Raw genomic sequence first — 26,780 nt, 5'->3', positions numbered from 1 at the left:
TTTTATACTAGAAATTTTCCATTGCATTAAACAACATCTATGACAATATAAAATTTCAATTCTAACCTAAAGTTGTTATAATTCCATAACATATAATAAAGAGAAAAAAAAGAAAAGAAAAGAAATGGAAAATTTTTGACTTCCCCTTCACCTCTATCTTCCTCTTAATAAAAAGTTCATCCCGTCGTAGTTAATCTAATCTTAATAAACTATCAATACCATATATAAAAAAAAACCATAATCTGTTAGTAAATATAATTATGCTTATTCATTATAAAAAAGACCAAAAATAATCCTCTGGATCAGATTAGAAAATATTCTTCCATTCTTCCCAATTTTAACTCATATTCACAATAATGCATCCACGCCCCCCATTCCCCCAGAAACCGAGCGTCATTTTCTTCATTTAGAATAGCTGTGAGTTTTGCCATTTCTGCCACTTCAAACATTTTAACAATCCAGTCTTTTTTCAGTGGGTTTAGAAGGGTTGTTAACTGTGTTTAGGACTGCAATGCAGTAGATTCCGGGCATATTTGACAGGCACTCTGCCGCTACCATTCTCGAGATGCCAGTTCTTAGCTTCCCTTCATGGAAGCTCTTTCTCCTCTTTCGGTGCCCTTGTGACCCCCAGAAAGTGACTCTGTACAGTTTAAAGCCCTTAAAATAGAACTCCTTCAGTTCTCAGTCCTCCATTTCATTTGGCAGGATGCAGAGAAATCACGCTTTCTTTGGAGAGCGGGCCACTGCAAGAGGTCAAAGAAAGGAGGTTGCATTCTCTCATTTAACAAGGGCAGCAGAATCCAAAGGAAGTTCAGTCACAGCCGCCTGGAAAGGATGCTGTTTAATGATAGGTAAGGACAGGCATTGAGTGAGAGAATATGGGTTCAAAGAGCCCTTTCTTACATGCCCAGTGTAATGCTGATCGCTACTTTGGGGTCAGGAAGCAATTTTCCTCCAGGCCAGATTGGCCAGGGATCCTGGAAGGTTCTCCCCACACCCATCTTCTGGGCATGGAGTAGGGGTCACTGAGGGTGTGTGTGTGGGGAGGTAGTTGTGAATTTCCTGCATTGTGCAGGGGGTTGGACTTTTCCTTTTGGACAATGAAGAAAGCTGATACGAAGAAAGTAGATTCCTTTGAAATGTGGTGTTGGAGGACAGTGTTACGGATACAGTGGACAGCCAAAAAACAAACAAACAAACAAACAAACAAACAAACAAACGTGTTATAGATCAAATCAAGCCTGAACTGACCCTAGAAGCTAAAACGACTAAACTGGGGCTATTGTACTTTGGTCACATTATGAGAAGGCAAGAGTCACTGGAAAAGACCATCATTCTAGGAAAAGTTGAAGGCAGCAGGAAAAGAGGAAGACCCAACAAGAGATGGATTGACTCTGCAAAGGAAGCCACGGCCCTCAGTTTGCAAGACCTGAGCAAGGCTGTTAAAGATAGGACGTTTTGGAGGACACTGATTCATAGGGTCGCCATGACACCCCCCCCCCAACTTTTCCTTTATGTAGTAATATATATGCTACAATAAAGAACATTTCTTCTGGTTCAGTGAAAAAGGCAGCTTATTGAAGAACATGTATCCGGCAAAGATCGTTGCAAAAGCAAATATTTTTAGCTGCTCCAGATAAACACAAGCTAAAAAATTTTGGGAGACTGATCTTTCAGGCTGCTTTTTTTTTTTTTTTTTTTTTGACCAACTTGCAGCTTCTAACTGGTATACCTGTCAAAGCAAATCTGCAGCTATAAGATAAAAGCACTACAGCGTTCTTGATCTTGAGGCTCCTACTCTCAGACATTTGGGCTAGCCTTGCATCACGACTCTGAGCGCCTGGGCCTGTATCGGCTTATCCCAAGACCAGTTAACAACCATCCGCATTTAAGTGATCATTGCCCCATGAGGAGGAGGAGGAGGAGGAGAGTTGGTTTTTATATGTCGATTTTCTCTACCACTTAAGGAAGAATCAAACCGGCTTACAATCCCCTTCCCCTCCCACAGCAGACACCTTGTGAGGTAGGTGGGGCTGAGAGAGCTGTGACTAACCCAAGGTCACCCAGCTGGCTTCATGTGTAGGAGTGGGGAAATAAATCTAGTTCACCAGATTAGTCTCCGCCGCTCATGTGGAGGAGCGGGTAATCAAACCCGGTTCTCCAGATCAGAGTCCACCGCTCCAAACCACTGCTCTTAACCACTGCACCACGCTGGCAGCTATCTTGCTTTTGAGGTGGCAGAAATGGGTGAGTTGCGGCAGCCAAGCTAGGTGAGGGGAATGCATGCTAGTAACTTATGTTGGCTAATTTGCAAGGCTGTTTTTTGACCTTATCACAGAGCAGTGATAGGAACCCAGGAAATCCACCAGCACTTAGCACGAAAGTGCAAAGGCCTGAAAGCATTGGGTTTTTTTTTGTTTTGTTCCTGCATACCAAAGGACAGAGAATTAGAGGGAAGCACACGACAATTCGGGCTGAAGAACAGAGACAGATAAAGCACCGTACCCTTATTAATGCCAAGTTAACCTCGAAAGGTTGGGAACTAGCCACACTTCGAGAGGGCATGAGAAAGAACTGGCTGGGGTCAGCAAAAGCGTAAAATAGAGGACAGAAATGGATTGTTCCTCCTAACAGGATTATAAAGGTGCTGGTTAATTCTGATTTTCCACCCAACTGTCACTATAGCTGATGACTTTGAGGAAGGTTGCGTGGGGGTCAAGCAGAGCAGTTTTGGCAGGAGGTGCAGAAAAGTGTTTTGGCGAGCTGAAAACGTTGTGCGTTGTGCTCTAAATCTGGGACTAAAGCTCAAGGGCAGAGAAAACTCAAACAGACAAGGTGGCCCTGGGGAGGAGAAAGCACAGGGTTGCCAGCCTCCAGGTGGTGGCTGGAGATCTGCTATTACAACTGATCTCCAGCCGATAGAGATCAGTTCCCCTGGAGAAAATGGCCGCATTGGCAATTGGCTTCTACGGCATTGAAGTTCCTCCCTTCCCCAAACCCCACAACTCTCCCCACAACAGACACCTTGTGAAGTAGGTGGGGCTGAGAGAGTTCGGAGAGAACTGTGACCAGCCCAAGGTCACCCAGCGGGCTTCAAGTGGAGGAGAGGGGGAACCAACCCGGTTCACCGGATTGGAGTCCGCTGCTCATGTGGAGGAGAGGGGAATCAAACCCGGTTCTCCAGATTAGCGTCCTCCGCTCTTAATCACTACAGCACACTGGCTCCGATGAGGAGATAGTACCATGATGAGGTGATAGAACCATGCCACCCCCCACCAGGAGGCAGCAGGTTCAAGGATTGCACCTGGTGCTTTATGGCTAAGGGAAGCCATGCAGATTGAACACAAAAAAAATAGTGGCAAGAGTCAATGGAAAGTGGGCAGGGGTTTTCAATCATAACACACCAAGGGCTTTGGCTTTCGTGACCAGTTTGGGTTCCTTTATTATTCTAAAAGTTCAAATAGCTCCAGTGTTTCTAAGAGAAACACAGCAAGTTGGCGCCATCTTGCCTCATTCCCTCTCCGCTCCTCAAATAGAAAAGTAAAGAATAGCAGAAATGATAACAAAACGCAGTCGGGAAGCTGGCCAGGTGTCTCCTCTTGCAGAGAGTGTCTGGAGCCTGAATCGTAGAACAATAGGGCTGGTGACGACCCACAGGTCGATCGTATTAACACCAGTGTTGGATCCAGGACAGCTGCACTCCACGGGCAACACAGTCTGCCTTGGCAGACATGAGGAGCCCTGCCCGGTAGGGTTGCCAGGTCCCTCTTCACCACTGGCAGGAGGTTTTTGGGGTGGAGCCTGAGGAGGGCGGGGTTTGGGAAGGGACTCCAATGCCATAGAGTCCAATTGCCAGAGCAGCCATTTTCTCCAGGTGAACTGATCTCTGTTGGCTGGAGATCAGTCGTGATAGCAGGAGATCTCCAGCTAGTACCTGGAGGATGGCAACCCTACTGGTGGGCTCTAATCTGGTGAACCAGGTTGGTTTCCCCACTCGTACTCATGAAGCCCGGTGTGTGACCATGGGCTAGTCATTAGCCCCACCTACCTCACAAGGTGTCTGTTGTAGGGGAAGGAAGGTGATTGTAAGTCAGAGAAAATCGGGGTATAAAAACCTATTCTTCTTCAAGGCCCGACCACCTATCCAGTTGGATTCATTTAAGGCCTCTCTATGCCTGATCTCACAGGGAAATTTGAATATGTGGTTGACTGGCAGCAGATATAATTTCAGTCCATTTCATCATTGTCGCTATCAGGCAGCTGCCCTGACCAGGATGGGCCAGGCTAGCCCCATCCCATCTGATCTTGGAAGCTAAGCAGGGTCAGCCCTGGTTAGTACTTGGGTGGGAGAAGTCCAGGGAAGTCCAGGGCTGCTGTGCAGAGGCAGGCAATGGCAAACCACCTCTGTTGGTGTCTTGCCTTGAAAACCCTAAAGGGTTGCCATAAATCAGCTGTGACTTGACGGTTCTTTGCCACAGCCACAGCAGGCAGCCACAGAAATTGAGACATGAGAAGCTCAGAGAGGAGCTTGTAGACATTAGGAATAATTTTCTAACAATTAGAGCTGTTCCTCAGTGGAACAGGCTTCCTTGGGAGGTGGTAAGCTCTCCTTCCCTAGAGGTGTTTAAGAAGAGGCTAGATGGCCATGTGTTAGCAATGCTGATTCTATGACCTTAGGCAGATCAAGAGAGGGAAGGCACCTTGGCCATCTTCTGGGCATGGAGTAGGGGTCACTGGGAGTGTGTGGGGGAGGTAGTTGTGAATTTCCTGCATTGTGCAGGGAGTTGGACTAGATGACCCTGGTGGTCCCGTCCAACTCTATGGTTCTATGATTCTATGAGAGAGTCATTGGGTGCTGCAGTCTGCTAATTTGGCAACAGAATTTCTGTGATGGCAGAAAAGCCCCCCAAAATGTGCACACACACACACACACACACACACACACACAAAGACTGGTGAGGCAGTCAGAGGCTATAATTATTGTCAAGCCTCCCTCATCCACTCTACGGTTGAGATCTCTCATTTGGACAGAATCTTCCCCCTTGGCGCTCGGGTTGTGAGCCAAGGATTACCTCTTTTGAAAAGAGAAATTAAATTAATCACCAGCCCTCTCTGGAAAGCTGTTGGGGCCAGGCATGAGTGAATGTCGTGGGATAAATGAAGGAGAGTCATGACCGGAGCTGTCAGGATTTTACGGGGGGAAGTTCTGAAGTCTTAGCAGCTCAGAAAATGCTGAATGTTTTGCTCTCTTAAGCTAAGGTACTCTGCTTTTGGAAAAGGGGGGGAACCTGCCTCAATGTCATTGACTTGGCAGCCAGCTATAAAGACCTGGCAGTGAGATTATTACAAGCAGGTGACTGGCCCATGAATACGGAAACCTGCACCTTAACAGGGCACGAAGAGAAAGTATGGCTCTAACTTACATATTCTGGTTCATCACGTAGGTTGTCTGTATACTTAATTAAATGCTGACCTACAGGAAAAGGCGGGAGAGGCGGTGCTAGGTTGTAACATGCATGGATTCAAGAACTGGGTGCTCCATGGCAAATAGCGCCTGCATCACGATTTAGTTGCCATATGCCCATGGATGCATCATTTGACAATCCCTCTTGAGAACCAGTTGGCAACACAGGGCGTATCTACTCTCCATACTTACACCGATTTAAGAGTAGTCCCATTTCCCAAGAAATGGTGTAGTGGTTAAGAGCGGCGGACTCTAATCGGGAGAACCAGGTTCGATTCCCCACTCCTCCACATGAGGTCCGCTGGGTGACCTTGGGCTAGTCACAGTTCTCTCCAAGCTCTCTTAGCCCCACCTACCTCACAAGGTGTCTGTTGTGGGGAGAGGAAGGGAAGGAGATTGTAAGCCAGTTTGATTCTCCTTAAAAGATAAAGTCGGCATATAAAAACCAACTCATATTATTATGATGATCCAGGAAGTAAAATTCAAGGCCCCAATAAAATAAAGAGATCCACACCTTCCTTTTGTTACTCTTAGGTCGATTAGTGGTCCCCCCTCCTTGTACAGCCCTCCTGCTGCCAAGACCCCTTCGCTGCCGAAAAGGCACCTGCCAGAAAGGATTTGGGCCAGGAATCTCTCCACCACCTCCTGTGACTCTTTATTACATTTAAGGGAGTGTGTTTTTCTTCCCTGTTCAGACTATTAGAAGAAGTAACCAGAGCCGCCACGGTGACAAAGATAAGGAACATTCGGCTTGGCTATATTTTGAGGCGCAGAGGTCAGGGTGTTCCACCATCCATCAACTCTCTTTGCCCCATCCCTATTTATAGGCCCTGCAATAAAGTTAACACTTGGCTAAACCAGCCGCTTCCTTCCTGCCTGCCACTTAAGAAGCCAACTGATGGGGTCACTCTCCCCGGGGAAGCTGTTACCACTAGATAGCAGAGAAGAGACTGAGGCTCAAAATAAATCTGGGGAGGGGGAGCCACAGGGAGGAGCCATCTTAGACTTTTGCAGAAAAACTAAACAGACGTCCACTGTAGGGTTGCCAATAGGGTTGCCAATCTCCAGGTACTAGCTGGAGATCACCTGCTATTACAACTGATCTCCAGCCAATAGAGATCAGTTCACCTGGAGAAAATGGCTGCTTTCGCAACCGGACTCTATGGCATTGGTGTCCCTCCCCTCCCCAAACCCTGCCCTCCTCAGGCTCTGCCCCAAAAATCTCCAGGTATTTCCCAATCTGGAGCTGGCAACCCTAATGTGATGCTTTAGAGTCCGCCCTACAAAGCAGCCATTTCCTCCAGCGGAAATTATCTCTGTAGCCTGGAGATGAGCTGTAATTCCAGGAGAACTCCCGGCATCACCTGGAGGTCAGTGACCCTAAGTGGCCCCTTAAAGTCTAACAAAACGTATCCCCGCATGAGTGTTCATGAATCAGAGCTCGCTTCATCAGATGCGTATGGTGTATTTTCCTTGTAGATCTATTTACATTCACAAGCAATAAAAAGGTGGGAGTGGAGAGATGTTACCAGGACAAGCCAGTTAGAATCAACAGACCACTGAAGAGGTGTTCCTTTTTCATTCTCAAGAAAGCAGGGAAGGCCTCTCCTATGGCGCTGCCCCTTAAGAGACACACACATGCATCATCAAAAGTGCTTTTTTGCTTCAGGACGATTGTTTTTACCCACTTGCAAATGTAAGCACATTTAACAAATGCACAGCCAATTCATTGATGAATTTCGGTTTTATCCGTTGCTTCCTCTACAGGCTTCCAGGGCAGCCTGCAAGATTCTCCTTTCCTCCATTTTATTCCCACAACAAACCTGCAAGGTAGGATAGGCTTGGAGCGGGTGGGGGACAACTAGCCCAAGGCTACCAATAAGCATCAGGGTCTCCCCAGCTGTCATCCATCACTCTAACCATGACACCCCACTGTTTTAACTAAATCCACAAACTGCGTAATCAATTGATTGGGCCGAAACAAATAACCAACTAAGACTCTTTAAACCAGGCGGCCGCCCTTATGGCAGCTCATTCGATCCCTTTTAATTCCGTCTGACTGATCGGAGCCGACCAAGAACTCCCTTCCTGGAAACGACTTAAAACGCCTCCTGGAAGTTCGCTGGAACCGGCAGCCTCCTCCAAGACACCTGTTCTCTCTGGGTCTTTGCACAAATGCGTTCCTTGTGGGTGGGAGGAAAAGAGAAATTCACACTGCAGCTTAATTACTTGATCTGTAGTTTCCCTAACGAGGCCTGGCACAGCGAAGCAGCAATTTAGCAAGCCGTGACAGATTTCCCGGTGTTTAGCCAGGGGATTTTTTTCTTTTCTTTTTTTTTTGCTGCTGCAGCTTCGAAAATCTTGTACCTGGCAACTTTCAATGTAACCGAAGGAGCTGCTCATCACGGCAATGATTTTCCAGAGACCTTCGTCACTTGCATGCCCAAAAAAGAGCCAAGGTTAGAACATACATGAAGCTGCATGAAGAGAGTAAAGCGTGGTGTAGTGGTTAAGAGTGGTGGTTTGGAGTGGTGGACTCCGTTCTGGAGAACCGGTTTGATTCCCCACTCCTCCACCTGAGCAGTGGAGGCTAATCTGGTGAACTGGATTTGTTTCCCCACTCCTCCACATGAAGCCAGCTGGGTGACCTTGGGCAAGTCACTTTCTCTCACCCCCACCTACCTCACAGGGGGTCTGTTGTGGGAAAAGAAGGTGGTTTGCCGATAAGCTGATTTGAGTCTCCCTTAAGTGGTAGAGAAAGTCGGCATATAAAAACCAACTCTTCTTCTTCTGTTTGCCTAACCAGACTACTGGTCTATCAAAGTCAGCATTGCCCGTTCTGACTGGCAGCAGCTCTTCAGGTTAGAGGCCTGAGGGTTGCCAGCTCCGGGTTGGAAAATTCCTGGAGATTTGAGGGTGGAGCCTCAGGCGGTGGGGTTTGGGGAGGGGCGGGACCTCAGCAGGGGTATAATACCATCCACCCTCCAAAGCAGCATTGCCTCCAGGGGAACGGATCTCTGGAGATCAGCTGTAATTCTGGGAGATCTCCAGGCCCCACCTGGAGTTTGGCAACCCTACTTGCCACCTGATCCTTTATAATGGAGATGCCAGGGACTGAACCTGGCAGCTTCTCTGTGCAAAGCATATGCTCTACCAACAATCGGCACGGATATTGCAGAACTGCTACCCCCACACCCTACTGCAACGGGATTAGGTTCTCAGGAGAATCTTTTGCAACTGGGGGAATTTGGGCATACTTTCCATTTGGCAGTTGATGGATTCGTTAGATTTACATCCTGCTTTATGACCAGAAGGTCCCCAGAGCAGCTGACAACATTTTTAAAAGACCAAGGTTTATATCTGACCATTCCACTCAATGGACACTGAAGTCTCCTTCACACGAACACATGAAGCTGCCTCATACTGAATCAGACCATCGGTCCATCAAGGTCAGTATTGTCTTCTCAGACCGGCAGCGGCTCTCCAGGGTCTCAGGCAGAGAGGTCTTCCACATCACCTACTTGCCTAGTCCTTTTAACGGGAGATGCCGGGGACTGAACCTGGGACCTTCTGCATGCCAAGCAGATGCTCCACCACTGAGCCACGGCCCCTCATCCCTTCCAGCCAAGGGAACTTAATTGGTGAGCAAGTTGGTTGGATACAAAACAGTATTTTTTCTCCCCCGCCCCCTGGAGAAAATGGCTGCTTTGGAAGGGGGGCTCTATGGCATTATACCCCATTGAAGTCTCTTCCCTCCCCAAACCCTTCCCTCCTCCGGCTCCACCCTCAAAACCTCTGACAACTTTGGGTCTTTGTTTTGATAATGCATGCCAGATCGCATCGCTCTCCGTCTGCGTTCCCCGCGTTTTCAGGGACATGTTTTATCTCAAATTTGAAAACATGGCAAAACGCGGGGAAATGCAGGGGGAGAGCGAGGCGACCACTGATGGTCGGAAAGGGCATGCATCATCAAAACAAAGAGCCGAAGTCCTCGGAGGGTTGACTGCGAGGGAAACAGCCACGCATAAGAGGTCTTTGTTTCTCTCAAATAGGACTTTCTGGGAAGGGGGAAGAAACGGGACTGATCAAGGAAGCCCGCTTCTGGTCGAGTTCTGCCTTTGTGTGAAGAGAGATTAATTCCTTTCTCAGGATGTCAATACTGCCTGTCTCTACAAAGGGCTACAAAAGCTGTCATCTCCCCCCCCCCCGCCCCCCAGGATAGTTTTACAAAAGACACTTTGCCAAAAGAGCAAACGTGATTCATTGCCGGGCTTTGCCTTTCAGAGAGACAACTCCCAGGTTTCTAAATTCTTAGATTATTATTTTGAGTGTCTGATTTGTGGATTCTTGTTCAGCTCTGCTTTCTTTTTTGGGGGCAGGGGGAGGGGTGGAAATACAATGTGATTTTGGCTAGATTCTCCCTTTCTGGAGCTAATCTTTTCAACTATGCATGAATTATATACAATAGGATGGGGATGATTTTTTAAACTGCTGCCTTTACAGCAGTTATTCATTGCTTAAACTTCATCTCCCCCCATCCCGGGGGCTGCTTAAAACATGAGAATCTTCCTACACAGCCAGCAATTCCATGTGGTGTCTGTAGGAACGCCACTTCTTGGAGAGGGATCCGATTCTGTGGAACTTCATACTCACGGAAAGCTGCCTTGCTGGCTCATTTCACTGTATTTATAAGACTGGATGAGATACGTTTAGCCCCAGCAAACTTGCACTGGTAACTGACTAGCCGAGATATCTGTTTTGTTGACCTCAGTTGCCCCGGGCTAACCTGATCTTGCAAGATCTCAAAAGCTAAGCAGAGTTGGCCTTGGTTACTATTAGGATGGGCAACCTCCAAGGAACACCAGAGCCGTGGCACGGAGGCAGGCAGTAGCAAACCACCTCCAAACATCTCTTGCCTTGAAAACCCTACAGGGTCGCCATAAGTCAACTGCTACTTGACAGCACACACAAAAATTGATTTTATGGACGTTTTGATTTAGTTGTTGGCTCATTTGGGGCAGGCTTGGGAAGCATAAGGCTTAGGGTTGCCAACCTCAGGTACTAGCTGGAGATCTCCTGCTATTACAACTGATCTCCAGCCGACAGAGATCAGTTCCCCTGGAGAAAAGGGCCGCTTTGGCAATAGGACTCTATGGCATTGAAGTCCCTCCCCTCCCCAAACCCCACCCTCCTCAGGCCTCACCCCCAAAAACCTCCCACCGGTGGCAAAGAGGGACCTGGCAGCCTTAAAAAGGCCCCACTGTGGTCTCCAGATTATCCCCCCCCCATACCATACCAATGCCAGGAAATGATACTCTGAGGGCCAAACTTTAGAGGAGGGCAAGAGATCCACGATCCATGCACATTTGGGGGGGGGGGTATAGAAGCAACTGCAGGGGTGGCTCGACTTGGATCAAGGCCAAGGTGCTGTAAGGATTAAGGTTTAATTCTTTCCCTGCCCCATACTTCCATTTCCTCTAGGTACTTTTTCGCCACCGGCAGGAGGTTTTTGGGGTGGAGCCTGAGGAGGGTGGGGTTTGGGGAGGGGAGGGACTTCAATGCCATAGAGCCCAACTGCCAAGGTGGCCATTTTCTCCAGGGGAACTGATCTCTATCGGCTGGAGATCAGTTGTAATAGCAGAAGATCTCCAACTAGTACCTGGAGGTTGGCAGCCCTAATTTCCTCCCAGCTGCTATTTACTGGAGGTGGGGGTACTGACATCATGATTTTCCTGCAGGGCAAATCACAGCTTTAAGGAGGTGATTTGCTTTGGGGAAATAGGAGGAAAATGACTCAACCCCCCCCCTTCTCCCATGCCATGGCCTAATCCAAACTTACTCCCTGTGCTGATCCATTCAAGATTGGTGTCAAGGAGTGTGGACTCGAATCTTGCTCTTCTACTGAAGAGCAACATGAATACCAACTAGGGTTGCCAGCTCCAAGTTGAGAAATACCTGGAGATTTTTGGGGCAGAGCATGAGGAGGGTGGGGTTTGGGAGGGACTTTATGGCACTGAAGTCCACTTGCCAACATGTGATATTGTCCAATATGTGAACTGATCTCTATTGACTGGAGATCAGTTGTAATAGCAGGAGATCTCCAGCCACCACCTGGAGGTTGACAACCCTACTACCAACCTGAAACCATCTTGTCATTAAGAATGTTAGCTGTTGGTGCTGTTAGCAACAGGAGTCACTTGGATCATGCCAATAAACTGTTTCTTCCCATCCTTTTTTTACTTGCTGCGATCGGAGGATTTGCTAACTGAAGTGGGTTTTTCCCCCTTCCTAGTGGATAGTCTTCTGATCCTAGGAAGTTCAGGCAGCTGTACAAACCAGCTTGGCCTAATCCCCCAGCATTTGTGGAAGAGCTTATCCATAAACCCTGGACTGCAAGAGGTGTCAGAAGGGCAACAATCCTTGTCACCAATTAATTGCGCTTTCAGAATGCAGGAGAGAAGGCAATTAGGTCCTCGGAGAGTTAAGTTTCAGTGCTGACAGTGACTGACTTGAAAAGGAGCCGGCGTCTAAGGCACTGCAGTGAGTATGGACATTGGCAGGGATTGCTGACCTGTGTTCTCCCTCTATTCTTCAGATAGTAGGGCTGGCAACCCTACTATCTGAAGAATAGAGGGAGAACTGAACCTTCTAGATGGGAAATATCTGCCCCACCACTGAGCTCAGTCTACAAATACTGGCAAGACAAGGCCCCGTTGTTTTTTCCCTTCCTGTTATTCTGGTCTTCAATAGCGGAGCCCTTGAATATTCCATCCTCAAATGTTGCTCTTCTAGGTAAAGTCTACACAGGCATAGCTCAATCTAAACAAGTTAAAAATGATGTGGAGTTTTTTGTCCCATGGGAAAAAAAGCTACGATGTCGTTTTATCTTTGTCAAACAGGGTGGAAAAAATTAATTTCATTATGCAGAAGAGCACAGGATTTTGCTGGATCAAACCCAGAAGCTTCAATTGTTTTCATTATCTTCAGAATTTCGCAGCCTATGCAACCATTCAGAGGCACAAATCTCCAAATCCGTCCCAATTCCCAATAATTAAAAAGAGCTTGACATGACTCCAGCAAGGGCCAGCGTTGAAACAGGAAAGCATCTCGCCCCCCTCTCTTTCGCTGCAGAACTGCTCTGTGCGTACACCATGTACATACTCACAAACACAACACACACTTATGAACCAAAAATAGCTTCCTTTTGTCTATCAGCAATATCATATCCAACAGCTAGTGGGAACGACTCACTTTTTCAGCCTTACCTTTTGTACAAGCAGTGTGGGAGCTGGTCTCAAGCCCCTCTGATCTCTCTAAACCCTACCCCATTCCTCTCTACCTTAGGGTTCCCCAATTCACCCCAATTGACACAAACATCATCTGTTTGAGTAAGGAAGCTTCTTATAGTGACTATCCATTACCTGAGAAGGTATCGTGTTCAATCTGGCTAAAAAAATTATCTTCTATATCGTGGAAGAGTTAAATACTTTAACTATTCAGGAGAGGCCCCTGTACACAAACTTACATGGCTGCTGTATAAACAAATAAGCAGATTAACAAGCCAAGAACCAAGCACCCCCTGACAAGTGATTTTGAACCTGCTTACTGGACCACAGACAAAAGATCTGGACTTGTAACGAATAAACCTTTAAGAAGATCTGGCTATTAAACAGGTTTCAAACAACCAACTTAGTACCAAAAGCCAGGGTCAAAGAACTTTAGTTAAGGGGGATCAGAGCAGGGTCACTTGGGGTGTTGGTGGAATAGGGTTGCCAACCTCCAGGTGATGGCTGGAGATCTCTACTATTACAACTGATCTCTAGCTGACAGAGATCACCTGGAGAAAATGTCAGCTTTGGCAATTGGACTCTATGGCATTGAAGTCCCTCCCCTTTTCAAACCCTGTCCTCCTCAGGCTCTGCCCCTAAAATCTCTAGGTATTTCCCAACCCAGAGCTGGCAACTCTAGGGGGGGGGGGGAAGGTAGTTGTCAATTTCCTGCATTGTGCATGGGGTTGGACTAGATGACCCTGGAGGTTCCTTCCATCTTTATGTTTCTATGATTTCTATGTAATGCATCAATCCCACAAATTCAGCAGATTTAAAACCTACCACTCTGGAAAAAAAACAGGCAACCAGAATTAGAACTAGCAGCACCACCTTCAGGCGTACAGTGGAAGAGCACACAGTGGGAAAAATCCTTAACTCTCAGGGAATTGTCTGGTGTTAATTTTATTTGCGGTTGGGAAAAAGTCAAGTGCATGATAGAGCACCCACAACTGTCGCACCATGCAGGAGTATCTGATAGTCAGTAGGAACACGGACAGAGGTCACAACCAAAAGCAGAGAATATACACAGCATCAGAGGGCAGAAAGAATACAGTCACTCCCACAAAACCAAACAGTTGTTATCGCAGAATCATAGAGATGGAAGGAACCACCAGGGTCATCTAGTCCAACCCCCTGCACAATGCAGGAAATTCACAACTACCTCTACCCCCCACAACCCCAGCGACCCCTACTCCATGCCCAGAAGATGGCCAAGGTGCTCTCCCTCTCATGATCTGCCTAAGGTCACAGAATCAGCCTTGCTGACAGATGGCCATCTAGCCTCTGCTTAAAAACCTCCAGGGAAGAAGAGCTCACCACCTCCCGAGGAAGCCTGTTCCACTGAGGAAATGCTCTAACTGTTAGAAAATTCTTCCTAATGTCTAGATAGAAACTCTTTTGATTTAATTTCAACCCGTTGGTTCTGGTCCGACCTTCTGGGGCAACAGAAAACAACTCGGCACCCTCCTCTATATGACAACCCTTCAAGTACTTGATGATGGTTATCATATCCCCTCTCAGTCTTCTCCTCTTCAAATCCCAAAATCAAATCCCAAATTTTAGTCTTTCTCTCTGAAACATGTTTTGTGATTGAGGATGGTTGGCAAGGTGACTTGAGAAGTTCTGTAGATCAACACACAGATCCTCAGTCCCAAGGATCTGTTTAGCTAACGGTGCTCTTGCATCTTGCCCTGATGTAAGAGATCTTGCATTGGGGGAAGGTTGGCTTGCACCAAAGGAAGGTGACACCATTATTTATTTTAGAATTTATTTAGATTTTTTTTATGCCACCTATCCAGGAACCTGCCCTAGGCAGCTCACAAAACAAAAATAATAAAAACAGAACATTAAAAGCTACAAATTAAAACATAGCATTAAAAGCCCAGCCACGTTCACCATTAGTGAAAAAGATGCTTGAGATCTAACCCTTAGAAGGGGTTAAGGATCTAACCCTTAGAAGGTGCACCGAGGTCCTCTACCAGGAGATGTCCAACCCACCCAGTTTTCAACTGATAGAAAGGAAGGCTTTACCTGCCTCAGAACACTCTCCCTTTGAGTAATTTCACCTCCCTACTCTAGGATTATTGCCCCCCTTCCCTGAGGGTGGTCTTGCCCCCCAGTTTGAATATCTAGTGATGGAAAGTGTCGTCAATTCGCAGATGACTTCTGGCCGATCCTGTAAGGTTTTCCGGGCAAGAGACATTCAGAGGTAGTTTGCTTCTGCCCGCCTCTGCGTAGCAGCCCTGGACATCCTTGGTGGTCTCCCATTCAGGTACTAACCAGAACTGACCCTGCTTAGCAGCCAAGATCTGATGAGATCGGGCTAGCCTGGGCCATTCCGGTTACGACTGAGGATGTAAGACCTCATATTTCTACCAACTCCCCACAGGGGGAAACAAAAGTTACAACCAATCAGGAAACAAACACTCTACTGGTGCGGCATTTCCTTTACTTCTTAAACTAAAGAAATGGCCTCAGGCCAGGGAATTTCGCCAAAGATTAACAGGACTGGATTCCTTACTTTTTCTCGACCTGGTGAAGAACTTGATGCCACCAGGAGAGGTAGATGAGCTGGAGGAGGGGGAGGAAGAGTCTTTGGAGGACGACCGGAAGATCCCACTGAAGCTCATCCGGCGGGGGGTGCGTGGAGGTGACTCCTGGTAGGGGAAAGGGAACACAGTTTTGGGAGAGCCCGGGCTGTGCTTGGATTTGACAGGGGCCGAGGCAGGGCTGGAAGGGCGGTTCTGGAGCCCCTTTGAGAAGAGTCCTTTGGACGGGCTACCCGTGCTATAGCAGTCTTCCACCTAAGAAGGAAGGAGAAAAGGACAAGTGTCAGATATTTGCTGTTGAAGCATGCTGCTGGGAGGCTATTCATCGGACGATCGATCATCCCCCTGCTGCAAATGGGTTAGGCTGAAATATTGCAAAGGCAGCACTGCTGGCGACTAGAAAACTGAATGGAGTGTTAAATCCCTGCTGTCTATGGCAAAGGTGAGGCAAGCAGCAGTCAGAGACAGGGCTTTTCCAGTGGTGGCACCTCGCCTCAGAATTCCCTCCCCCTTGAGGCTCATCCGGCACCTATCCGGCACCAGCATGGTGTAGTGGTTAAGAGCGGTGGACTCTAATCTGGAGAACTGGGTTTGATTCCCCACTCCTCCACACTACAACCCACACAGTGTCTTTGTACAATCAGCACTGATTCCCTGCGCCTCCACATCATGTGTGTGTGTGTGTGCCGTCACGTTGCACCTGACTTTAGGTGCCCCCATAGGGTTTGTAAGGCAAGAGATGTTCAGAGGTGGTTTGCCATTGCCTGCCTCTGTGTGGGCTGAGAGAGTTCTGAGAGAACTATGACTGGTCCAAGGTCACCCAACAGGCTTCACATGGGGGAGTGGGGAATTGAACCCGGTTCTCCAGAGAGTCCACATCATAGCTGCAGGGAATCCTGAAATGTTCATGGTACCACAGCCAAGGGTGGTGGGCATTCTCCAAGCCATTGTGTACTTCCCTGTTGACAATGCTACCCTACCCTCCAAATTCCAGCAGACTACGACAGCAGTAACCAGGAATGTGAAAAGATTTCTCTGTAAAAATGCAACAACGGTACTGAAAAGTCAGACCCTGATTGCTCTCGCAAGGGGGACGCAACTCTGAAAACCCCCAAAGATGGTTAAAAAATGCTCGTTTATCAATCTAACCCAGGATTATTGCTTTCCCACAGCTATCAGCCAAGGCTGATGTCAGAACTGAACCAAAAATAAGATGGTGATAGCAACACCCTGCCTTCTACAAACAAGGGGGCACTTAACTGGTACACAGTTATCTGAACGTTCCTAATGGTGGGGTTTTTTTGGGGGGGGGGTCACTGGAAAAACAGTCATGCTAGGAAAAGTTGAGGGCAGCAGGAAAAGAGGAAGACCCAACAAGAGATGGACTGACTCAACAGAGGAAGCCACAGCCCTCAATTTGCAAGATTTGGGCAAGGCTGTCAAAGATTGGACATTTTGGAGGACATTGATTCATAGGGTAGCCATGAGTCGGAAGCGACTTGACGGCACTTAACACACACACACACACACAATAATGTATGATGGCTGTTTTAGAAACCCCCAACTAATTTCCACCAAAATGCAAAAGCATTCACTGCAATCCAGATAATACTTCTTGGTAGATTGTGATCATAACCCCTATCACCACATGGGCGGGGGGAAAGCAATTAAAATGATATGCTGATATTAATGGTATGTGCCATGCTCATTACTATTTTAATTGTTTTATGGCTAAAGCCAGTAACTTGGGGGGGGGGGGAGAGATGGTACAAGGGGAGTGGAAAGAACGTCAACCATTTCCCATTCTCAACCCACCCCAATTATCATTCCACAATTATCATTCCAGTCCAGGCAACTAAAAGAAGATAATTTGATTAATTATTTACTTTAATGAGAAGAGGACAGACACGTTCGAACAAGTCGGACACTGCCAGGAACGTATTTTCTGCTCTGCAGGCTCTGCATTTAGTTGGGGGGGGGAGGGTTGTTTTTTGTACTTTCTGCATGCATATCGGACGGTATCTGAACCCTAATAAAAATAGTGCATGAATAATCAGGGAGTTTAATAAACACAGGCCCCTTCCTGAGGCTTGGCAGTTCCTGAAGTTCAAGTTCAAAAAGCAAAGGTTGAGCATCTCTTAAAGGCCTTGTTCACAGCACATCCAATTTAAATATTAGCCAGGAGTGAAACCCTGGAGTTGTCGAACAAAGCACCTGGCCCCTCCTGTGGTAGGTAAGACTCAGATATCCTTCACTTTCCACAAGGCGTTCAGCAGGTTGACCACTAGGGGGCGGAAGGAGGATGTGAAGAAAGCCAAACTGATCCAAGACAGTCAGGTAATGAAGTTTTCAGGAGGCTTTGGCATCCTCTTTGACAGCTGCCTTCGGTGCTGCACGGGGAATCCTCTCCTGCTGCACAAATCTTTCTGCATAGATGCAAAACTGGAGCCTGGAGTCTAGAGAGCTCAGCACACCTGATGCTGCCCAGGGTGGGGGGTTATTTATCCAACAACCCATGAAAAAATAAAAAGGGCAGGTCTATGCCGTGAACAGCTTACAGCATAGACTTGGACACCTGATGGAGGAATAGGTTTGTTTGCATGCAGCGACACCTATGTGGGCTTCTCTTTAGCTGGGCATAAGAACATAAGAAAGGCCCTGCTGGATCAGACCAAGGTCCATCAAGTCCAGCAGTCTGTTCACACATTAGGTGCTTTGAAACACAGGCAGGATAATGCTGCTGCAGTCGTCTCATTTGTGGGCTTCCTAGAGGCACCTGGTTGGAGACTGTGTGAACGCACTGCTAGACTTGATGGACCTTGGTCTGATCCAGCAAGGCTTTTCTTATGTTCTTATGAATACTTTGCACATTTCTTTCTCTGAGCAGGTGAAGAAGTCAGAAGACGGAATAGGGCCGGGTAGGATATCCTGTCAGGATGGTGGTTGTCTTCCCAAGGTACAATTGTAAGCAGGTGGCTTATTGTGACAGCATAAGGGAAAGATTGGTACTTCCTGCAAACAACAGGAACAACAATTGCATTTACCAGATTACATGAGAGGGGGCATGATCTGTCTTCATGTCAAGAGGCCGTAAGATTGCTGCCGTCTGGGGTGAGGAAACTGTCCCCTACGGTATGCTCCCCTGCAAAAGGATGCCCTTAACAGTCTTCCAGACAGATGTAAGATTAAATGGGCTATTAATCTGTGTTGGTGTCTTCTGTGTTGGGCCAGGATGCCAGTGGGGTCAAAAGGTCACCCAGAAGGAAAGGAGGAAGGCAGAGCCGCCCAGCGGTTAGACAGAAGCAGCGGCTGTCAGCACGTGTCCCTCTGTCATTTCATCCCCTGGGATTGGGGCCGTGACAGAGGTCGACGCCGTTGGTCAACTGCTGCTAGTCCTGGTCATCTCTCCCGTCTGGGTGGCAGCCCACAGAGAGAGAGAGGGCAGTGGCAAAACAGTGGGCCCCATAAAGGTGGGGAATTCTCTGAGGGATGCCCCCACCTATATAAAAACCAACTCTTCTTCTTCTTGTATCTTATGTCTTATTAGTTGTTATTGGTGATGTGTTTTATTCTGTTGTAAACCACCTTGTGCCCTGCTTTGGCAGGGTGAGGGCGTAATATAATCAAATAACTACTACTACTACTACTACTACTACTACTACTATTATTATTTCTCTGGCTTAAACTAAAATAAAACACTGGAGTAAAGACAAATGTGCCTCAGGCCTTGTTTGGATCTGCATCTGGAGAAGAAACAGAACCGTGGCCATTTTCCAAACCAATTTGCAAGGTGAAATTTACAAGCAAGAGGGGAAAATGAGTCAGGAAGTCCTTGAAACGGAGCTTCGGCCAGAGGCGAAAAGGCAGCCTCATCAGCGCAGAGAAATCCTCTGCTCAAACAGCACCTCGTTTCAATTCCAGCCCTCGACCTAGGAAAAGATCCAATTGTCTACCATCCTCTCTTGTGTGGACAAAGATATTTTCCTCTGTCGATGAGAAGGCAGAATTCAATACCACCATGGGGGAAAACACACACACACACAAAATCCACAGAGTTCAGAAGCGCTGGCAAGGAGCCTTGCTTAATAACCAGGTTTGTATCCAAAGACCGGATGTTGGACTCGGGAAAGGTATCGTGCTTGCAGTTCCACTGTGAAACGTGTGAGTCAGCTCTGCAGAATTTGGGAAAACCGCGCTTAACAAAGCAAAAGGATTTTGTAAAAGCAACTCCATCTGGAAAGCTGTCTTCCCTGGTGTGGTCCTTAAAGGTCTCCCCTGGGAGGAAAAAAAGCAAAGTCATGGCAGAATGACCACTGCTGAGTCAGCCTGATGGGGCTGGCTACAGTGCCAGCCCAGGACAGGGGAGAAATGGGTTCAAATTCCTCCCTAGCTACACTTCCCTCTGGGTCATCTCAAGCCAGTCAGTCTCTCACACCATGAACCACCTCACAGGGTTATTGTGAAGATAACCTGAAGGACGGGCAACCCATGTTTGCCACCCTGAGCTCTTTAGAAGAAATACAAAATAGACAAATATATCAAATCTAAAAATACAGTGATCCATGTACACACAAGTCAAGGAAATTTTATATTTCGTAATATATTAAATATAATTGATAATATTACATTATTGATTTTATACATCATATCTGCAGCCCACCTTTTCCTTAGGATCTCGGAATGACATAGAAGGGGCCTTCCTATTTTATCCTTACAACAACCTTGTGAGGTAGGCAATGCTGAGAGCCTGTGGCCAGGCTGAGATGACCTAGAGAGCATCACTGCTATGGGGACTGGTTCCCAAATCTCCTTAATCCCAGCACGACGTCAAATCCACTAGACCAGATAAAACAGATGAAAGGAAGTATTTCTTTACACAATGCATAGGTAAAGCGTGAGAACTCCCTGCCCCAGGATGTGGTGATGGCTGCCAACTTGGAAGGATTGAAGAGGGGACTGGGCATGTTCATGGAGAAGAGGGCTATCCATGGCTACTAGTCAAAATGGATACTGGTCATGATGCATACCTATTCTCTCCTGTACCAGCGGGGCATGCCCATTATATTAGGTGCTGTGGAACGCAGGCAGGATGGTGCTGCTGCAGTCGTGTTGTTTGTGGGCTTCCTAGAGGCACCTGGCTGGCCACTGTGTGAACAGACTGCTGAACTTGATGGGCCTTGGTTGGATCCAGCATGGCCTTGCTTATGTTCTTATGACCTCACTGGTTGTTTGTTTTCTTATTCCTCTTCAAAGCCATTGAGGTTTTGGGACGGCATTTTGGTTAAGGTAACCTGCCTTTATTGGTGCTTCTTTGCTAAGGGAAGGCCTCAGATGTGTGGTGGAGCACAAGATGTGCATACAGAAGTTGCCAAGTTTAATCTCCAGTTAAAAGCTCCGAGAGAGCTGTGCTGGGAAAGACCTTTGCCGGAGACCCTGGAGAGCGGCTGCCAGTCAGGGGAGAGAAACCTCAGTCTGATGGATCTGCTGCCTTATGTACAAAGCAGAGAAGCAGGAAGGAATTTCCTCCTGGTCACCTTGGTCGGGAGGACAGATGCAATTAGGAGGAGCCGGAAGCCTGGCTTGCATTCAGAGGTGCTTAGCAAGGGAAATAATAATTGGATGATTTCCTCATCCTGGGGAAACGAAAGAACTTAGGCAAGCAAAAGAATTAAGACTGATCTAGATGGGGAGATAACGGAGGATTCCCAAGCCTGTGAAAAAGAATTCTGCTCACCGATTCAATTTTGCATGAAGCGGCAGCCAGGGAAGGACAAAAAAAATCCTGCAGGTATGGAGAGGCAGGAGCAATAGGGCCGCTAGGTGGCACGGTGTGCAGGACAGCGCCTGCAGCACTAAGCTGAGGTGCGAGGCAAGTCCTTTTGCAGGCCTTAGTGGCAAAACGCAAAGTGGCAGCAGAAGAGCACAGGCTGAGCATAGCAGCTAATAAAGTCAATCTTGTCATTGTGGCTCCTCCTTCCCATCAGCCCTTGTCCTGAGCAAAAAAAAAAGAAGCTTTTATGGAAGCTAAGCAGAGTCAGTGCATGTAGGGAAGGGGAGGGACTTTATATCCAGTAGCTCTTGCGGGCTTCCTGGTGGCACCTGGTTGGCCTCTATGTGAATTTGCTGGACTTGATGGACCTTGCTCTGATCCAGCAGGGCTTTTCTTATGGATACTGGTCACGATACATATCTGTTCTCTCCAGGGTCACAGGCGCATGCCTATTATATTTGGTGCTGTGGAACACAGGCAGGAGAACGCTGCTGCAGTCGTCTTGCTTGTGGGCTTCCTAGAGGCACCTGGTTGGCCACTGTGTGAACAGACTGCTGGACTGGAAGGGCCTTGGTTTAATCCAGCATGGCCTTTCTTATGTTCTTATGTTGTTTTTATCAGTTCTGTTTTTTTCTACCTTTAGCTGGAATCCCAGCGTTGCTTGGGCCTGCCCACCTCTCCATCTCTGCCACTTGGGGAAACTGAAGATTAACTTTTGAGTGGAGTTCTCAAGAACAGAAGAACTGGCTGTACATGGAGAGCGGCAGTCTTCAGCCTACGGGATGAAATTTCTCTCCAAAGTCCTATTCTCATATTTCAAGCTTCAACACAGTAATTCATCCTAATGAATGAGACAGTATTTAGCGAGGGTACCTCCAGAGATGCAATCCAGGTGGCAGGGTTTTACTTGTTTTTAAATTCTGTATTTATTATGGACCCAGTGCGATACAGTGGTTACAGTGCTGGATTAAGAACTGGGAAACCCAAGTTCAGAATCTCCACATCCATGAAGCCCACTGGATAACCCTGGGCCAGTCACTTTCTCTAAGTCTAACCTACAGGGTTGTTGTGGGGGCAAAAGGGAAAACCACATTCACTGCCCTGAGTTCCTTGAAGAAAGGCATGATAAAAATACAGCTGATAGGTATTTATCCCACTCTTCTTCCAAAGAGCTCTAGAGAGTATACATGGTTTCTCTTCCTCCAATTTTATAAGAACATAAGAAAGGCCATGCTGGATCAGACCAAGGCCCATCAAGTCCAGCAGTCTTTTCACCCTGTGGCCAACCAGGTGCCACTAGGAAGCCCTCAAACAAGATGACTGCAGCAGCATTATCCTGCCTGTATTTCACAGCACCTAATAGAATAGGAATGCTCCTCTGATCCTGGAGAGAATCCAGGTATGCATCATGACTAGTATCTATTTTTACTAGTAGCCATGAATAACCCTCTCCTCCATGAACATGTCCACTCCCTTCTTAAAGCCGTCCAAGTTGGCATTTGGATTATACTCACAACAGTCCTGTGAGGTAGCAAGGCTACAAGAAAACAGCCAGTGAGCTTTATAGCAGAGTCATGATTTGAACCTTGTCCTCCCAGGTCCTTGTCTTACTCCAATCACTATCTTGTACTGACTGTCTAGGCTCCTTGCTTGCCAGCCAGTGAGCTCTCCGTGGTCCTGGCAGTTTGCAGACACCCCTGGATTCGTGCCTACACTTTGACAGGGAGCTACTCCAGGTCCTGACCTGCGTGCTGCCTACGCAGACTCCTGCCACGCCTTGCTAGTCCATCCCTGCAGACGCCCCCCTGAATCAACTGCTATACCATCTCAACTTATTCTAAGTAAAGGAAACTCTTCCGTTGTGCCACTGACCATTCATCAACACTGCCTGCTTTTCCACCTCACTTTTTGGCCCTCAAGAAGGAATAATTTCTTCCCTTAGCCAGAATGAGTCACAGCCATTAGTTATGTTCCCAAGGCATTTGGATTAAGCCTCTGTGGTTCAGTGAGAAGTGTGAATATGCATCCTGCATATCAAAGAGGGGAAGGATGATGTTTCCCTTTTCAGAGAAAACACGGCTTCCCTGGAAAAGCAACAGAAGAAGAGGGTCACAGTAAGGAGGCTACCAGGCCATAGCTCAGTGGAAGAGCCTCTGCTTTGCGTGCCGAAGGTCCCAGGTTCAATCCCCAGCATCTCCAGTTAAAGCAGGAGGAGCAGGAGGAGGAAGAAGAAGAAGAGTTGATTTTTATATGCCAACTTTCTCTGCCACTTAAGGGAGACTCAAACCGGCTTACAATCACCTTCCCCTCCCCACAACAGACACCCTGTGAGGTAGGTGGGGCTAAGAGAGCTCTAACAGAGCTGTAACTTGCCCAAGGTCACCCAGCTGGCTTTGTGTGTAGGAGTGGGGAAACAAATCCAGTTCACTAGGCAAGTGGGTGATGTGAATAGACCCCTGCCTGAGACCCTGGAGAGCCGCTGCCAGTCTGAGTAGACAATACTGACTTTGATGAACCAAGGGTCTGATTCAGTATAAGGCAACTTCGTGTGTTTACACGTGTTTACAGGCAGTGTCCAATGGCCAGCTGTTAGATCCTGATGATTCTCAATCAGCGGCACCTTTCATTTGAAAGCAAAGGAGGCATCTAACTTTTCAGGGAGTAAAGAAAAGCTCAACACCAAATCTGACCTTTGTTTTTAACAACGCATTACAAATTGCATCCTGCCCTATCAGCCAACACAATTGGCAACAAAGAAAGAAAGAGAATCTCGGTGACAAAGAATAAAAAAGTATCACTGCATATAAAATTACATTAAAACAGGAAGCCATTTAAAAATGAGGACAGCCTCCCTGTCAGTACTGTTGTCAGTGCTCAGGAGCTTATATGTTTATTTTTAAAAAAAACATTTCTCAAAAGAAAAGCCACCAGCTGCCTGACGCTAAAGAATCAGCTCAACTGAAATCACGGAGTTTCTGGATGGAATATGCAACAGGGGTTATCTCTGATGCGCACTTTGCTCTTCCACATACATCAGTGCTCAGGGAATCCCCCCGAAGGTCTCCTCTGAAAACCTTTGACCAAAAGTCGGCCTTTATTTCCACTCTCAATCAGTTTTTAATGCTACAGCTGTCGAGCAAATGCGGAGAAGTCTTGGGTAGCCTACCTTCCGTGATGCATGTTTCTCTGAACTGTCCAAATCTCCATCCAGGAATGGCATTGCAAATGAGCTAAGATCCTAGAACAAAACAGAAGGGAAAGTATAGTCTTTAAGGAGCTGTGGCTCAGTGGCAGAGAATCTCCATTGCATGCAGAATGTCCCAGGTACTATCCCCGGCATCTCCGTTTAAAAGGAGCAGGTAGTCGGTGGTGAGACCCTGCGAGCTGCTGCCGGTCAAAGAAGACAATGCTGATGTGGACTTACCAAAGATCCAGCTCTGTGTGAGGCATTTTCATGTGTTTAAGGAAGACCTGATGGCCATATTTAACTATGTGAATGTCTTAACCCTGTCACTACCAGACATTTTTCTGCTCAAAATTGCCCACATCTATCTGTACCACCACCCCAATGAGTATCCAGATGGCTGTTCACCTCCTGAATATGCACCTGAAATACTCCAAGGGAGAAACATGTGTGTGCATTTGCATGTGCTCAGTGGGACAGCACATGCTTTATGCGCAGAAGGTCCCAGGTTCAATCCCTGGCATTACCAGTTTGAGTTTTTTGGGTTTTTTAAAATCTCTTAGGCAGAAGTCACTAAGAAAGGCTTTTCTTTGACTGAGACCCTGGAGAGCGGCTGCCAGTCAGAGTAGACAATACCGGCCTTAGTAGACCAATGGTCTGATTTGGTTTAAAGCAGCTTCATAGGTTCAGTTGTACTCTGACAGAATCAAGCAGAAAACATTGCATGTTTGAATGTTGTACATGCCCTAACACTTTTCCGAAGGGCAACTTAAGTATCTGATGATGTAAGAAGTCTCTGCTCTTCAGCAAGGGTCACAAGCGTTCCTGCCATTAGATCTGCCCATTTATTCACTTTACAATGGGAGCCTTATGCTTCCTCAAAGTTTTGTTCCCTGTTGATCCCTTAGACACCAAAATTCACTATAGCCGTCATCCACAGTGAAGGTTACTCTGTCTTTCCACCAAAACAGGAACCAATCTTAATCCATTTATGTTCTCTCCAGCTTGGTATAGTGGTTAAGAGCGGTGGTTTGGAGCGATGGACTCTGATCTGGAGAACCGGGTTTGATTCCCCACTCCTCCACGTGAGTGGCAGACGCCAATCTGGTGAGCTGGGTTGGTTTCCCCACTCCTACGCTCCTACACAGGAAGCCAGCTGGGTGACCTTGGGCTAGTCACAACTCTCTTAGAGCTCTCTCAGCCCCACCTACCTCACAGGGTGTTTGTTGTGCGGAGGGGAAGGGAAGGCGATTGTAAACCGGTTTGATTCTTCCTTAAGTGGGAGAAAGGCGGCATATAAAAACCAACTCTTTTTCTTCTTCTGATATGATACCTGAGTGATCTCTGCCTGGCTTTAGAGTCCACTGGAGTTTCCTTCCCCTTTCAGTTCTTTCTCCAGCCTAGAAGGTTCTAGGCTGGAACACTCTCCAGCAGCATGCCGAGGATAATAGCCTGATGTTCCCATCTGGCTCCTCTGCATACCCCCAATATTTTATATTGCTAAACTGCACACACGCAATGCAAGTCAAGCATCTGCTACGATTGACAACGCCCTCTCCGTACCCTGCAGGAGGCTGAAAGCTTTCAGAGTCATCCGTGCAACTGGCTTAAATTAAATTCAAAGGAGATGATTTTTTTTTTTGTCTCCCAGTTCAATACATTTCCATTAGCCGGAGCTATGCCTTTATTAAATTAATTCACAATAATTAACCAAAAGCCGAGAGTGAGAGGAGGTATTTACACTGACAGGTTAGGGAAAATCAGCAGCTTGGAATGATCTACAGGAATTATACTTATGAGACAAATTTGCCCAGCAGTCCTTAATTAAGGAAAATAAACTACTCTTCCGTTCCTCCCCCTGCTGCTTGTTGTTGGATGGATTTTCATGGTTTGTGAACAACCTGTGGGCTGGCAGTGTGTCCTTACTGTTGAGAACTAGTGTGGGGTACGTACAGGCGAGAGGGTTGGACTTATACAGCCGGCTCCTCAGTCCCCCCTTGGCCTTGACAACCCCAGGTTGCTTGTGGGCAAGCCCCCTTCTCAACCCAATTTATCTTTCTTCAGCAACTGGAGGACCCTAATCCAAACCTGGTCTTTTGAGGGACATAGATAAAAGGAAGTATTTCTTCACACAATGCATAGTTAAATTGTGCCCCAGGATGTGGTGATGGCTGCCAACTTGGAAGGCTTTAAGGATGCTAGTAATTATGCATACCTATTCTTTCCAGGATCAGAGGAGCAGGCCTATTGTATATTAGGTGCTGTGAAACACAGGCAGGATGGTGCTGCTGCAGTCGTCTTGTTCGTGGGCTTCCTAGAGGGACATGGCTGGCCATTGTGTGAACAGACTGCTGGACTTGATGGACCTTGGTCTGATCCAGCAGGGCCTTTCTTATGTTCTTATGAGGGATGCTGACTGGTTGCCAACCTAGATGCAGATGAATGAGGAGGATCTCTGGGTAGAAATCCACATTATGTGCTGTTT

At 47.2% G+C, this 26,780-nt stretch overlaps 1 protein-coding gene across 2 annotated transcripts in view; it reads right to left on the bottom strand.

Moving 5' to 3' along the window:
* PRKAG2 (protein kinase AMP-activated non-catalytic subunit gamma 2) overlaps positions 1-24,349 on the bottom strand; it is a 163,448-nt gene extending 139,099 nt beyond the window's left edge. For both annotated transcript variants that reach the window (XM_056857892.1, XM_056857893.1), the window contains exons 1-2: positions 24,278-24,349; positions 15,314-15,596 (exon numbers count right to left, since the gene is read on the bottom strand). In XM_056857892.1, the coding sequence (XP_056713870.1) occupies positions 15,314-15,596; positions 24,278-24,331 (337 nt within the window). In that variant the 5' untranslated portion in view covers positions 24,332-24,349. The remainder of the gene's footprint in view (positions 1-15,313; positions 15,597-24,277) is intronic.
* Positions 24,350-26,780: the final 2,431 nt, after the last annotated feature.

Source organism: Euleptes europaea, chromosome 11, assembly GCF_029931775.1.
Source record: "Euleptes europaea isolate rEulEur1 chromosome 11, rEulEur1.hap1, whole genome shotgun sequence".
NCBI lineage: Eukaryota > Metazoa > Chordata > Lepidosauria > Squamata > Sphaerodactylidae > Euleptes > Euleptes europaea.
Note: the sequence above shows the minus strand (reverse complement) of the source record. Positions and strands in the feature narration are given on the sequence as shown.